A 17,101-nucleotide genomic window follows, 5' to 3' on the forward strand; every position below is an offset into this window, starting at 1 on the left:
GTTGTTTACAGCATCATGACGGTCGCATCCATGTTTGGCGACATAGTGGTGAACGCACACTGGAAGCATGTATTTGTCATCGCCATACTGGCGTATCACCCAGCGTGATGGTATGGGGTGCCATTGGTTACACATCTCGGTCACCTCTTGTTCGCATTGACAGCACTTTGAACAGTGGACATTACATTTCAGATGTGTTACGACCCGTGGCTCTACCCTTCATTCGATCCCTGCGAAACCCTACATTTCATCAGGATAATGCAGGACCGCATGTTGCAGGTCCTGTAAGGGCCTTTCTAGATACAGAAAATGTTCGACTGCTGCCCTGGCCAGCACATTCTCCAGATCTCTCACCAACTGACAACGCCTGGTCAATAGTGGCCAAGCAACTGGCTCATCACAATACGCCAGTCACTACTCTTGATGAATTGTGGTATTGTGTTGAAGCTGCATGGGCAGCTGTACCTGTACACGCCATCCAAGCTCTGTTTGACTCAATGCCCAGGCGTATCAAGGCCGTTATTACAGCCAGAGGTGGTTGTTCTGGGTACTGATTTCTCAGGATCTATGCACCCAAATGACGTGAAAATATTATTATATGTCAGTTCTAGTATAATATATTTGTCCAATGAATACCTGTTTATCATCTGCATTTCTTCTCGGTGTAGCAATTTTAATGGCCAGTAGTGTATGTGTATATGAATTAGCTTATTTTAAATTGGTCTAAACTTGTAAATACTTTGACATGTCCTATAGCCTAGTAAAAAGAGATCTACAGATGAATAAAGCTGCTGCTACTATTACTACTACTAAATTCCCCTTTCAGCACATTGTTCATTCTATTCAACTGCTCTTCCAATTCTTTTGCTATCTCTGACACAATTAAACATCAATGACAAACCTCAAGTTTTTATTTCTTCTCCCAGAACTTTACTTGCTACTCTAATTTTTTTCTTTGGTTTCCTTTACTGCTTGCTCATACAGATTGAATAACACTGAGCACAGGCTACAACTCTGTCTCACTCTTTCTCCACCAACGCTTCCCTTTCATGTCCCTCAATGTTACTACTGCTGTCTGGTTTCTGTACAAGTTGTAAATAGCCTTTCGTTTCCTGTACTTTAACCCTGCTACCTTCAGAACTTTGAAGAGAGTATTCCAGCGAACACTGTCAAAAGCTTTCTCTACGTCTACAAATGCTATTAACACAGGTTTGCCTTTCCTTAACTTATCTTCTAAGATAAGTCGTAGAGGTAATATTGCTTTGGGTATTCCTACATTTCTCCAAAAATCCTTAATGATCTTCCCCGAGTTTGCTCCCACCAGTTTTTCTATTCTTCTGTATAGAATTCATGTTAGTATTTTGCAACCATGACTTATTAAAATGATAATTCGATAATTTTCACACCTGTCAGCAACTGCTTTCTTTGGAATTGGAATTATTACATTATTCTTGACGTCTGAGGGTATTTCACCTATCTCATACATCTTGCACTCCAGTGGAAGAATTCGGTCATGCCTGGCTCTCCCAAGGCTGTCCGTAGTTCTGAAAGAATGTCATATACTCCAGGAGTCTTGTTTAAACTTAGGTCTTTCAGTACTCTATCAAATTCTTCTCACAGTACCATATCTCTCATCTCATCTTCACTTATGTTCTCTTCCATTTCTATAACATTCCCTTCAAGTTTATCTCCCTTATATAGACCCTTTATATACTCCTTCCACCATTCAGCTTTCCCTTCTTTGCTTAGTACTGGTTTGCCATTTGTGCTCTTGATATTCATGTAGCTACTTCTCTTTTTTCCAGAAGTCTCTAATTTTCCTGTAGGTGGTACCTATTTTTCCCCTGCTGAAATATGCTTCTAAATCCCTACACTTGTCTTCTCAGCATTACTGCTTAGCCATTTTGCACTTCCTGTCAATCTAATTTTTTAGACATGTGTTCCCATTTGTTTACTTTCTAATTCATTTGCTGCATTTTTATACCTTCTCCTTACATTATTTAAATTCAGTATCTCCTGTGTTATCCAAGGATTTCTACTAAGCTTTCTCTTTTTACCTATTTGATCCTCTGCTGCCTTCTCTATTTCATATCTTAAAGCTACACATTTGTGTTCTACTGCATTCTTTTCCCCTGTTCTAGTCAGCCATTGTTTAATGCTGTCTGAAACTCTCTTCAACCCCTATTTCTTTCAACTTATCTAGGTCCCATCGCCTTAATTTCCTACCTTTTTGCAATTTCTTTGGTTTTATAACATAAATAAAATAAAATTGAGTATGGGTAGTGTGAGTCAGTGGCAAGACCTCATATAGTGCAAGGAGTAATTAGTCTGAGTAGTGATTGTGAGAGCCGGTTACGCATGAGAAGAAGGACATGCACTGGGAGACATTACAGCTTGAACTGCCATTGATGTAATGGTTTCCTCTACACTTTACAGTGACTTGACAAACTCTGTACATCAGTTAGGCCCTTGTCTAATAACTACAGTAAACACAGTTGATAAACTGAACAAAGAATCAGCAATTGCAAAAACGATTTTTTCAGGAGCTTCCTGTAGTCAGCTACAAAATTTGAGTGGCAGAAAATTGTCAAAGTTATTACATTTACAGTAAGAAACATTTCATTTTCTCAATGTTGTAATTAAACAGGTATCGCACTAATGAATTTTGCTTAATGCAATTTCCAAACTAAGATCTGCTGATGTAAGATATGGCAACATATTAAATGATCACTTGTAAGTATTTTCCATAGCCCTCATTTTGGTCATAAGTATAGGAAAAACAATTAAATACACACTTCTATAACACTTTAATCTATAAGGTAAATCACACAATCATTTATTTGTTCCACACTTAGCTCCAAAGATATTGATGCTGATGTCTATGCAGCAAATGTAAAGTTTCTAACTCAATTTGATCCAGTGTACAAAAAATGAATCACAACAGTTCCCTAGACATGGCTGTAGATGCAGTCTATAGTCTATTTGCTTCAGTTAATCTGATACACGTGAAAGAAGAGCTACATAAAATATGTCAACATAGTAGTTTTATAAACTTTAACCTGCTGCAAGTGCATGAAGTGCTGTAACTGCCTCACAATAATGTAGTGCTGACACAATGTGCTCTTGTTCACCAGGATTCTCTTGACAGTCAATGCTTCCATCAGCTGTTACCTGTCAACACATCATGTCTTTAATTATATGGAGCTCTCACTGTGGGTCAGTAATATCTGGAGTGACAATTAACTTATGGCAACACAATGAATTAATGTATCAAAAAAATACCAATTCTGTCATAGCAAGCATGTGGAAATCTGATGAAACATTAACGGAAATAAATTTACAACTGAAGTTTTGAGTTTAATATCACATCAAATCAGACATGGCATACATTAATAATGGGTTAGGATGTAAGTCGAAATCAGCTGCAGTCTCTTTTACATAAACATCTAACACTCACCTCAAGTGATTTATTGAAATTAAAGTACGCTTTTAATCTCACTCCTCTCAAACACAATTAGTGTCTGAACCACTATGTTATGCCTTTTGTTGAAAGATACACTCTGTTCTATGTTAACAATGAACACTGATTAAATGCAATGGAAGATAATCCCACAAGGTAGCGTGAGGCAGCAGGAATTTAGAATCTGAATCAAAATACTGCCATCAATGTAGCAAGATATGTGCACTTATTAGTACAAAACTGCACTTACATAAAGCAAACTGCAAATGGCAGTGCTGTTATTCTACTGGCTGAGGAAAGCCCAAGGAAAAGTGAGACCTGTTTTTCTAGGTAAAATATATAATTTGTTTCATTATAATAACCATGAAGAATTGCCATAGTTGCGTAGATAATGGCGTGAATGTTTAAACAAAACGTTGCGTATCACAGCTGTAAACTTGTCTGATCACTGAAAATAATTAGACATAATGAGCAGCACATCAAGCCATTAACATAATGAACAATAATAAGTTTCTCACCAAATTGCAACTGCTTGCTGGAATAGGACAGGGAGCTGTATAGAGATCTCTTGAATAGGCATGTGGACAAGAAAAATATTGTTACAAATAGATATATCAATGTTAAGCAGAGATTTTTTAAACATACTTCCATCGAGTTGAGCTGCAGAAGCTGAGTGGAATAAATAACACTGTTTCAGTGCACGAACTGATAAGTCTGAAATTCTCTCCACTTATTCCTCACTTGCATTATCTCTTCCCCAACCGTCTTCATCTACTTAGTAACTTACTTTGCCCTAACTTTCGTCTGAAAAAACTATTCCCTTGCGAATTTAGCTCCAATCTCCTGATTTGTAATACCATATTTTCATTGATATTCTCCTTTTTTTCTTCCTTATTCATGTCCATTTTTTTATTTCTTTGTCTTTTGTGATCCCCCTGCTCCCCTTTCTCACCTGTACTTGACATCGTACTTACTTCCTTTCTTCACCTGCATCAGAATATTATAGTATCTGAAAGCATTCCCTGTTATTTCTCCTCGTGATACCGGGTCTCCTCAACTCCATGGCATTAATAATCATTTCTTCTGTTTAGCTAATATTAAAATATAGAATGTACCAGAATACAGAGTAGTACCACAAAGGAACAAAATTATGTATCGTTGCGATTTGTGCGGCAGTGTAGTCCACTGTTTTCTCAAAAGATCTCAGTGCTCATTTTCCAGCAGATGACAGTGCAGCAATGAATGAAGTAAGGCTGTCATCTGAGTAATTCAAGGCCATATTGAAATGGTACTGAAAGTACGAAAACATGATGGAGGTACAACAGCAATGGCATAATGTGTTTGGGAGTCACCCACCAACTAGTAAAACAATTCATCATAATCAGGATAAATCTGAAGCCAACAGTATCATTCAGGATGTGCATAAGGAAAGGTCTGGCAGACCAAAAAAAATCAACAAGTCCAGTTTCTCCAGTACTGCTGCGTTGCAACATTTTACTAGGTCACCTCAAAAATAAGTGAAGCAGGGTGCAAGTGAAAGCCAGGTACACCAATCAAGTGTTCAATACATTCTGAAAGCTGTAAAGTGGAAAGTGTACATGCCACGATCATTGCACACTATGAACAAGAAAGACTCAGATAGATGGATCGAGTACTCGAGTGGTTTGAAGGCACGCTTTGCAAGGATGAACAGTTTGAAGGAATGGTTATCTGGTCTGCTAAGGCACAATTCAAACTGAACAGTGTTATAAACTGCCACAACTGCATGTACTGTGCTCCTAAAAATCCTCACATTCACATGGACACACATGTTAATCTACCAGGTGTTTATGTGCGGTATGGTCTGTCATAACATGGTTTAATTGGCCCATTCTTCTTTGAAGGTACCGTAATTGGTGAGGTGATCTTCATATGCTACAAACATTGATTTTACCTGTCTTCCGGAGTTGTTTGGATATGAAAGCTTTTACCTACATCAAGATGGCACTCCGCCTCACTACCACAAAGATGTCAAAGCCTACTTGGATGAAAATCTACCTGGATGATGGGTACGTAGAAGAGCAGCTGCTGAATGCCCACCACAGTCTCTAGATGTTACACCACTTGCCTTACACCTATTGGGGACCTTGAAAAATGAAGTTTATCAACAGAAGCCAGCTACACTAAACAAGCTACAAGAAACAATCGAGGCATCCTCTGCAGCCATCACACTGGCAACACTGGTTTGGTGCCATTTCTAAAGAAAAGATGAAAATTTGTATAAGTCATCTTTAAAGTGCAAGATAAGTCATCAAATTCTATAAGACTGTGTCAGATAATAATCAGGTTTATTAGGGTGTACACAGGTAAATCTACTTTAATTGAAAAGTACCAATACTGATAAAACAGGAATTTCAGGAAAGTATAACACAACTTAAGGAAAATCTAGGACAACAGTTTACATGGCAAAATCAGGCATTTAACAATTTTGAGAGTAGTATTAGTCAACAGTTCAGTGAGGTGAGCAAAACTATATGCACTGAATTATCTGACAAATTATCCGGGAAGTTGACAGAGCTAGATAAACAACTAAAACAAGAACTAAGTGCCGACATATCCCACAATATAAATACGTTGATGGAAAAAGTATCATCCGTAGATGATAAACAGGAACAACTTGCAGGTGAGTTACAAAACCTTAGTGAAGCATATTCTCAAATTCAGGAGAGACAATACCAAGTGGATGCGTCGGAAAAAATTGCGGCAAATGCAGTCAGCGAGCTGCAAGACATATGTAAAAATTTAACTACAGAAGTAAACAAGTTAAATCTAAGAGTAGACCAGTTAAGTTTAAGAGTCAAAATTTGCCAAAGAACAGAAAGATAAGATGTAAAGGAAATAACTGAAAAGTTGTAGCCAGGATGCTGAAAAGGTAGTGTCAGAGTGCAAAATTTATGTAGATACAGTAAAAGAAACTCTGAAAGACAAAGAAAGTCAACTTCTAGCCAAAATAGATTCAGGTTTAAAGGAAGCAGAGGAAAGGTTACAAGGCAGTATTGCTAAAACTACTGACATTACAAAACAACATTTCACAGAAAACAAACCCATGCTTTTAGAGAAGTTAGATACTTTCACTGGTTACCCACAATACATGGCTAGCCCGCTGAAGGAATATAGTGAAGGTTGCAGAATGCAACAACACTTGCCGGGAGCTGTACCCATAGAGCAAGCGCAGTTGCCATGCGCTACACCACAAACGAACAGAAACACACCTGTCACTGACAGTGCGGCATGTTTATCAACATTACTTGCAGATAAGGGATTACTTAGGCAATGACAGTTTCCGGTATTTACCTCTGAAGTAGAAAGAACAAACGCCGTGATCTTTATCAGAACATTTTGAAATGTTTTACCTCGTACCTGGATCGAAGCCCAGAAAATTAGATTTGCTGTTAGATACACACAGGGTGACATTCTGCTACGGGCTACGGACATGGCGGAACGTTACCACTACTATGAATAGTTTGCGAGAGCCATTATGGATAAATATTGGTCTCACGCCATACAAGAGAGGCTCAGATGTGAAGTATTCAACCCAGCTCCATTGAATAGCACACATGGAAGCTTAAGGGGCTACTTTTAAAAACATTTGAATAAGACCACAAACTGGACGAACCTGGTATATCAAGTAGACTTGCTGAAAATTTTAAAGAGTCATCTTCCTGTTAGGGAAAAACTCATTACCATTCTGGAACAAGATACCGAATACTTTCTATCTGTACTGGACTCAATAGATTTGGTATATGAAGAGAGACCAGTGCAACCCATGCCTGTTGATACACAGATAATGCCACAGAGATTTACGGACCAACAAGTGCACAATGGATTCGTAGTACAAGGGTGGCAACCATACCTCACACAGACCTATAGTAAAAGTAATGGTAATCATAACAGCAATGGAGAAAAAAGAAATGGGCAAAAGTTGAACAAAACCAACAATGGGCAAGTAGCATATGACCAGCTACTGGCAATAATCAGCCAATCGCTTGGCAAACACAAAATAATACCATACAGCTGAATAATCCACAGACAGCAGAATTCAGTCAACAAAGGAATACACACATGTTGAATAATGCGCAAAGGCAAAGAGAATTTCAGTCAGGAGCCTCACAGGATACTGACTGGCATAATCAAACACCAACAGTCCATATAGTGGAAGTTATGCCTAACCCAGAGACCAATGCCACCATGACATTGGAAAACTTGATCCGGTCACAGTAGGCCCCCATTCTGTGAACTTGGAGGGGAGTGGGGGGACGAGCTTGATCGACACTTGCTTTATCAGATACGATCACGGTAGTGATGTGATGATCTGTATCAAAGTAACGAGGGTACACAGAAAAACTTGACAGAGAGCAAGGTACAAGCAACTACTAATGCCTAAATATTTGACCTTGATGTATCCACAGTGCTTGACACAAGTGCTACGACTAATTTGATGTCACAGGGATTCTTTCAAGAACTGAAGAAACATGTGCGTATACCCACACTGCCAGTGCAAAACTGTGAGGCACAAACTGCTACTGGGCAGAAATGGAAAGGAGTCCAAATACAAGCCTTAATTCCCATACAATTAGGACAATTTTGTGTATGATGCAATTTTTTGATAGTAGAGAAATTAAAAGTTGATTGTTTAATAGGTCCGGATACATTTAGGACATATCAAGTACAAACTTATATAGGAAAAGGTCAATGTCATTTCACTGTAAACAACAAATTATTTGTAATAGACCTAATGAGACGAAGTACTAATAGACATAAAACTGAAGTTACTCACAATTTTGAGGTTCAATTGTTATGTTTGTCAACACATACAATAATGAACTGTCAGCGGCAGAAGAGGTAAACGTCGACACAATAAACACAAACGTAAGTGAATCAAAGTGCTTGTCTCAAGAACAGCAAGCAGAACTTAGGGAACTGATACTTGCTTATATACATGTATTTGCAAAAAAGACCAGGTATTATTAAGGATTTTGTGTACAAATTGGAAGTATATCCTCATGACACTTTTTGTTTTACTTCATACCCTATACCATGGACAAACAGGGAAGCAGTAGAAAACAGATTAACAGGATGCTTGAATTGGGTGTAATAGAATCATCATTCTCCCCTTATTGTAGTCCTATTTTGGCTGTGAGTAAGCCAGATGGCAAGGTGTGCTTGGTCCTCGACACACATAACATTAATAAGATTATTGTACCAGCTTGAACACGTCAAGACAATTTAAAGGAACAGCTTATGAAATTCCATGATGCTAATTTTCTTACTATAATTGATCTCCAGCTTCATATTGGCAAATAAAACTACTTCATATGTGGGGGCAGGAGCTTCAAATTTCAAGTATTACCATTTGGAGTGAACGTAAGTGTAGGTGTATTTATCTCTGCACTGAACAAAGTGCTAGGGTACGAACTTTTGAGTAAGGTAACAGTATAAGTGGACAACCTTTAAGTCGCTACATCCACTTGGGTCGAATACTTAACATTAATTGAACAAGTATTGAGATACTTTTCCAAATATGGAATAACAGCAAATCTCAAGAAATCTAATTTCGGACAAGAAAAGATAAAATTTTTAGGACACATAATCTCTTCGGAAGGCATACTGCCAAATCCTAAAAAACTTGATGTCATTAGGAACTGCCCTGTTCCTCAAAAAAAAAAAAAAGAGGCAATTAAAGGCTTACTAAGGCTTAGTCTCATTTTTCAGGAAATTCATCAATAACCAAATTATGAACAGCAATCCTTCGCTCATTCTTCTACGGAAAAACAGAACTTTGTTATGGGATGAGCAATGTCAGTTTCAAGAACATCAAGAGGGCTTTCTTAAACGCTAATATTTTATTCCAACCAGACACGAAGAAGGATTTTTGTTTATGCACTGACGCGTCTTCCCAAAGTCTGGGTGCATGCCTTTTTCAAATGGTAGAAGAAGAGGGAAATCACATCCCTAAATTAATTAGGTTCGCCAGCTGCACCTTATCCGAAGCTGAACGTACATATTCAGTTACAGAGTTAGAGAGTTTGGCTCTAATTCGGTGCTTTCCTTTGGGGTAAACATACAAAAGTATACAGTGACCATCAAAAACCTATCATTATTGTTAATTTGTACACTGCTACACTGACGGGTAGCCAGGTGATGTATGTATCATCAAGAATTCAATTTTGAAATAGCACACATAAAAGGAAACCAAAACATAATAGCTGATGCTCTTTCTCGATTACCACAAGGCTTAGAGGGATTCAACAATCTTTTAGAGCAGGAAGGTGAAATAAGAGCTATGTTGATGGAAGACAAAACACCCTGACCATACTATGCCCAAATGTGTAAACACATGGAGCAATTACAGCAGGAACACAAAAGCTGGAGTAAGGTAAGAGTGAAACTTACACAAAATGGTGATGAAAAGTTAAAAAGGTTTTCCACTATCCACAAAGTTGTTCTGTTCCGTAGGTACCATCCTGAACAAGAACAATGGCATTTGTGTTTGCCAGAGGAATACGTAGATGATTTCTTCTTACACACACAATACTTGGGGCCATTATGACACTGCAAAATGCACTGACGAAATGGGTAAATATTGTCATTTCCCCAACCTTATATGAAGAATACTACAGGTGGTACAAAAGTGTATTGTTTGCCAGAAAGCAAAACATTCTAACGTCTCCAAGCAGATAGAACTACATCCTACTGTGACTAAAAAAAAAAAAAAAAAAAAAAAAAAAAGAGTCTAAAAAGGTATTGTTAGATGTGGCTGGACCCTATCCCCGTGGTAAGGGGGGGAGTAAAATGTATAGTAGATCTGTATGATATTTTCACCAAATGCGTAAGACTGTATGTGGTACAGAACATTACAGCAGATCAATTATAAGACGAATCAAATAAGATTTTTTGCAAGAGTAGGAAAACCAGAAGTCATGTTAACAGATAATGCCTCAAATTTTGTTGGATGTAAATGGAAACAGTTTGTAGATTCCAACCAAATCAAACACATTTTAATGTCCAAATTTCATCCTGAAGCATCTCCCATACAAAGGGTTTTTAAGGAATTCAACAGGTTTTTGAGGACATTTATAACTCATAAACATACCAAGTGAATTGAATATGTCACTCCCTTCTTACAAGTTGTTAACAACCTTCCAAATACATCAACTAGATTTACATCAAATGAGCTGATATTCAATTGCAAACAAGCAGATGAGTGGGAGAAACCTCTGACCAAGATACCAACACAGGAATTATCACTGCATGATAAAGTACGGTAGGGAAGCAGCCTACTCACGCCATACAGAATTCATATGCTTTCCATTGTGCGCCAGCCTAGTCCGCTCTAACGATCTATGACATCATGAATGTTGTGCAATACCTTAAAAGTAAAGTAAATGATCTGAAAAGTTAATAGCATGTCAGAAGTGATGCTAAAATAATAATGTGTTAAGTTTCAGTTTAGTAACTTTTAACAGTTTTCAAAAGTTGGACGTTTTACGTAAAATTCATCGGCGCAACAGGAAGGAGCTAGAAACTTCAAAATTTATATTCAGATTCCTTTTTCATTGTAATTAAATGAAAACAGCATGTTGGATCTCACAAAGTAATATTTTGGTTGAAATTCATGATTTTCTGTTTTTGTGTCCTAAAAGTACGGAAACAAGGTAGATTAAGAAGTGATTAGATAAAGCTAGGATGTTTAGATTTAGGTAGAATGGAGACACACTATAACAACAAAGATGTGAGTAGTTTCCAAAAGGTGGCTATAAAACTATAGCTGTAGCGTCTCTCCAAAGGACAAGTTCAGAGGTCTTCTATTACATGCATTGGAACTAAAATAACTCTCTCGGCAAAAGTATTTAACCTAGCCACATCAGAATTTTATTACAGATACTTACCTGTGTGCTGATAGCACAATTAAATTTAGAGCTTCATTGGCCTTCAGCAAATGAAGCAATTAATTATTTAGTAACTTAAAGTGGTGTTCTGATAGCCCCAGTGGTTAGCCAGGAAGGCAAATGTTGTCGGCTGCACCTTCGGTGGTCCCCACTGTGGCTATATAAATAAGAGCGCTGCGAGCTAGAGTCATGCCCCAGTAATCTTAGATTCGTATCAGCGCGCACTCCGTGTCAGAATCCGCATCGCATCTGTGGAGTTGCAAGGAACAGCCTTGGATGCCATATTATGTAACTCGGTATGCACGTAACAATGAGTTCACATTGTGGTAAAGTGTTAATTGCGGAATGACTTCAGTGATTTATTCTCAGTTTGCGTATGTCATATTTTCACGTGTCGCTGCAGGACAGACCTTCTACCATTACTGGCGTGGCATTTGATGAGTATTAACATTTAATTTTGGTGAGCATTCACTTTGAACATTTACATCGATAACAGTTATTGAACAGTTTCGTTACCTAGGGATAATAGGATCCACGCAATAGACTCTGAAGAGCTCTGATAGTACAATAGCTGATAGCAGCATTGCTTGGTTAAAAATTTGTCTAGAACTTTACGCTTTATCGTTTTCAGAATATAGTGAAAACTGTTATAGTAAACTGCATTTTCTATGAATTCCAGACATCATCCTAAATCCTCAGCGTAATGAACTTCAATGATCAATAACTTTATTTCTCCATCAGAGTGGGCACAGTGAACTTTAATTACAGGCATCACGTTTTTGCTAATCACTTTCTGGATGTCAACATTTTAGTTAGAGAGCCTGTGTTGAGAACAGCAATCAACCTTAAAACATGGGCTAACATCTCGAATCCACAAAAATTGGAAAACTGAACTGTAAGTGGCAACTGCTATACAACGGTCCATAGATAATTACTAAAATCCCCTATACAGGAGCATACAGATTAGTACACACAAATATGGGTAAAGACCAAGGCTCTTACCCACACAAAGAGTTCAGAACATTTATATATTGAAGAAGGGCTGTATACCTTCTAAGTTGTATATAAGCATAATAATATTAGATTTAGGATGCTGGAAACTCACATTCCAGAATTTATGTTGTTAGTTGATAAGGAAAATTTTTGTTTGTATTTTTTGTTCTATGTCAAACTTGTAAACGATGAGTTGTTGCAACAAGGAAGAATTTTACTTTTATGTGTCTAGAGATCATGATACTCTAAATACAATGCTCCGCCTTGCATGCAGCCCAGTTGTAAACAAATATATGAACTTGTGAAATGCACAGTAGCATGCAATGCAATACGTAACTCACCGTGAGCTAAGTGGTACCAAAGCGACGCAGCACATGCACATTAGGGAGCAATCTAGTCAACAAACCGCAGGCGTGTGCACACCAGACAGGCACAAACCCGATGAGTTACAGCCTGCACTAGCATTTGTAAACCCTACTGCATAAACAGGGACATAGAAGATTAAGGGAGGGTCTGTGTTACAACGATGACTATCTACATAATTGTGGCAGTTTTCCACCACAGATCATGTGGCTGGCGGTTGCTACAGGGCTGTGGCGAACGACTAGCGATTATGCGGCCTTGGAAAAACCTGAGCAGAATCTTGGCAGGGGAGCATATGGCCGTGTTTGCGCTTGGAGGGATTTATATGCCAGAGAATAATTGATAAAAACAGAACTTAAGAGTGATACGGAGGTGAGATTTGGCACTCATGGACAGAAAAATATGTGCAGCTAAATTATCTAGATGTGACACAAAAATATATAATAGTTTAAAAGTTATTGTTGTCTTAAAAATTGTATATTTATGAAAGTTCAAGAGCTAACACCTCAGCAATGCTTAGGATGATTAACATGAACAAAATATTTACAGATGCGCCTAGTAGAGCTGCATCGAGCAATCATAGCCGATTAAGCGTGATATGTACCATTTTTGAATGAGAGGTCAGAATATGGGATTTGACTGAGAGAAACTGTGTTTTTGGTAATAAATAAATTTAAAGAGGCGAAACTAGCAGCAGCGTTCTAAAGTTTAAAGAGGTACGTGAGTAATTATGTATGTATTTTTATTTGTTTATTTATGTTTAGTATCAAAAAACCGGGAAAAGCAAAACCACATCACAAGAACGTTATTTGTGAAAAAATGGTGGCAGATAAAAAAAAAAAAAAACTGGACACTAAATTGTTATTGCCCAGAAAATTTCCATATTTTTCAATGTATCATATGTGTTTTTGTGTTTAGTTTTAGAATATTCGTAATTTTTTGTCACACATTGTTTTGAGTGAGGCAATTGTTTCGAGGGTGTATAGGGTGGCCAACTTTAGGCAGTGGAGTTGGAGCGACGCTAAGAGCCAGATGTGCTACCCATCCACGAATAGTATTGGGTTGGTATCTATGATCGGCGACAGGTGTGTATGTAGCGATGTTCAAAAATGGTCAAGTTCAGTGCAATATAATGGTTTAGGAAAGCAGACAACAGTGTAGTTTGTGAGCTGTGAAAAGACTGTCGAGCATCATGATCGTGACATGTGAATTTTATAGGTAAATTTTGTAGCATCAGTTATTAACAGCCGCGCTTACGTAAAAGCCCCTCAGACTGCATTTTAAGTGTTTAGTCAATATACTGAAGACTATTCATGGAAACATATAAATAAACTACTTCAAATTATAAACCAACGTGAGTGACTCAATATTTTAAATTTCACCGCAATACCTGCCTTCATTGTCTTTTTTTATATATATACTTTATTTCAGATTGAAAACTAAGTTTACAACACGTGTGAGCTGGCACCCTATGACGAAAAATGTAGCCAAACACTGAGACCAGCCACATCTCTGGGGCCACTCAATTAGGCTGAGTGTAGATTGTAACAAATATATGTATTTTCGTGCTATAGCACATGGGGGCTCGAGCTAACTATTCAATCTAAACTTTTTTATCAAAAATTGGCGAACAGCAACAACACCAACTATATAAATATATTCATCATTTTCAGCAAATTTTAACAGTGCGTGGTGCCCAGTGCCATCGTACCATACACACATATAAAGATAAGCTAAGGGATTATATACACAGGCAAGGAATGCTAAACTACGAGATATTTACTTATATTGTGTTACAATATAAATTATATCTATATCTGTACAATATTTATCAATTTAAGTACTGAAATTGCACGCACTAATTATACTTAATGGATGAGAAAAGTCTTGCTGCAGGTAAACAAGAGAGTAAGAGGTCACACCACACCTATAATACACTTTCTTTCAGAACTATAAGCTAAGTAGAGACGCATACATGACATTAAATAAGTTTTGTGATAGCACAACTGCACTCTGAAGGAATGAATATATGGTTAAATATATGAAAATCATATTAGTAGCCATTGAGCCACTCTACATTTTCTATGATGGTTTAGTTTTAAGTTAGTATTAAGTCTTTTGCTTCCAGGGAATGATGCATCAGCATGTCCTAAAGTGAAGAAAGATAAATGCTTGTAGAGTGTTAGGTACCATATAAACATAAGCAAGGACTGCACCACAAGATAAATATAGTTATATGTTTATGATACATGTGAATGTGGTTGTGTGAAAGTATGTGAAGAAGAAAACAGTTGCAGTATGTCACATATCACAATGCTGCACTAAGGGTGAGCACTACCAAATAATCAAGGGGTTGAAACCTAACTACTGTGAGGGTTGACTACACATGAAAGAGTCAAACACTTGGTTTACATTGAAATTTTTATGCATATTTGTTACTTATGTGAACACCATTTTACATAACATATTATATTGATGATACAACTTTGTATACCCCAGCATATGAATTGGTTATCCTTTATACAATGAATATAACAAGTAAATATTGAGCTGCACTTTTAAACACTGACTAAGTATTTGATGTGATTGGTATCGTTGGATCTGAGTTGAGTTTATAAAGAACAACCTATTTTGTTCTTCAGATTACAGTTAAGTCTAATAAAGAGGCATAACTGAGCATATAAATGCCTTTCCATGAAATTTACTAAACCTTGTAGTGTGGGTGCCATTATAATGGATCATATTATTCTTTTTCTTTCTTCATTCTTTTCTTTTTATTCATGTAAGATATATACACACAAAGCCACAGGTAAAGTAACAAGTTGTTCTGTAGCAGAGATAATGTTTTGATACAAAAAAGAGAAGAGATACACTCTTCAATTGATTAATTTCTGTATTTTCACATGTTTAATTCTGTAAGTGGTAGCGGGCGTACGTATGACGAGATCCGCCATACCAGCATTTTTTAAAAATGTGAATTTCAAGCGTTCATTAGAAATGTTAGAAAAAGTTATTAGGAGGGTAAAGTTTTATTCAAATATCCACATCGACCACACCTGCCTGTTCACCATTTTGCCCGCGCCTGAATCCTGCATCCAGTGGTCAAGAGGAATTTGTGCAAGCAGCGGAGGAGCAATCCTGCATTGGCATTGTAATAATCAGGACTACGCACAATGGAATTAATGTGAATAAGTACGTAACTTAAACGATGAATATTGATCTTAAATGTATTTACATTGAAGGTCTGTTGACATTGGTACCAGTTAAAGTTCACCCAGGATATGTGTACCTTCCAATTTCTTTCAATTATTCTTTTTAGTTAATTTTTTCCTTTAATTATTCAAGCAGCAATTATTAATCAGTTTCCATTAATTGTCCACCCATCTATTCTGCCACTATTCATGTTTTGACGCAACTCTCCACACTAGTCTATTTTGCGCATGCATAACTATTGCATCCTACATCCACTTGAAGCTACCAATCAAGCCTTGGTGTCCCAAAAAATTTATCACCCACACTTTCCTCCATTACCAAATTAACTGTTTCTTGAGGTCTCAAGATGTGTCCTGTCAACCAATCCCTTCTTTCAGTCACATTGAGGGGACAGAATTAATTTTCCCCACTTAATTTAGTGCCTCCTTATTAATTATCTGAACTACCCACCTAACACTCAGAATTCTCTAATAGCATACTTCCGGTTGAATTCTGTCGAGCTCTTGTACCCATTTTATGCACAATATTTTGACAACTGAACAAGTCCTTCCCCCCCCCCCCCCTATTGTGCTTAAAATGGAAACAACAATAACTTGTTGGAACATCCATAAGTCTACCGTAATCAACCATGCCAAGAAAATCTGAGAGTTCAGAATTCATTTTTGCACCATATTTCAAAAGCTTCTTTGCTCTTTTAATCCATACAGTTTACTCCCCCAGCCACCACCCATATTTCACAGCCGTACACTAATACACACCAGACAAATACCATCCAAAAACACTTCCTAGCATGCAAATTTATGTTGTGTGTTAACATATTTGTCTTTTTTTGTTCTATTATCATTCTGCATTCCATATCTTCTTTACTTCTACCACTGTCAGTTATTTTGCTACTCAAATAGCATATCTTGCCAACTAATTTTAGTGCCTCACTTCCTAATTCGATTCTTTAACATCACCTGGTTTAATTTGATACACTCCATTTACTCTTGTTATATTTTCATTGTTGTTCACCATATAACATCTTTTCATGACACTATTTAATACACAAAGAATATTCTGTCAGCAACAAAAATCTTCTCACGATTCTACCCACAATTCCACACTCTTTCTGTCAAATTGTCCTCAGCCATTTCAATAAGCA

General features: G+C 37.3%; 1 protein-coding gene across 8 annotated transcripts in view; it reads right to left on the bottom strand.

Moving 5' to 3' along the window:
* The window catches only part of LOC126262232 (cap-specific mRNA (nucleoside-2'-O-)-methyltransferase 2), a 275,061-nt gene that overhangs the window by 128,986 nt on the left and 128,974 nt on the right, over positions 1–17,101 (bottom strand). For all 8 annotated transcript variants that reach the window (XM_049958694.1, XM_049958697.1, XM_049958700.1 and 5 more), the window contains one exon: positions 3,060–3,171. In XM_049958694.1, coding sequence (XP_049814651.1) covers positions 3,060–3,171 — 112 coding nt within the window. The remainder of the gene's footprint in view (positions 1–3,059; positions 3,172–17,101) is intronic.

This window comes from Schistocerca nitens, chromosome 6, assembly GCF_023898315.1.
Source record: "Schistocerca nitens isolate TAMUIC-IGC-003100 chromosome 6, iqSchNite1.1, whole genome shotgun sequence".
NCBI lineage: Eukaryota > Metazoa > Arthropoda > Insecta > Orthoptera > Acrididae > Schistocerca > Schistocerca nitens.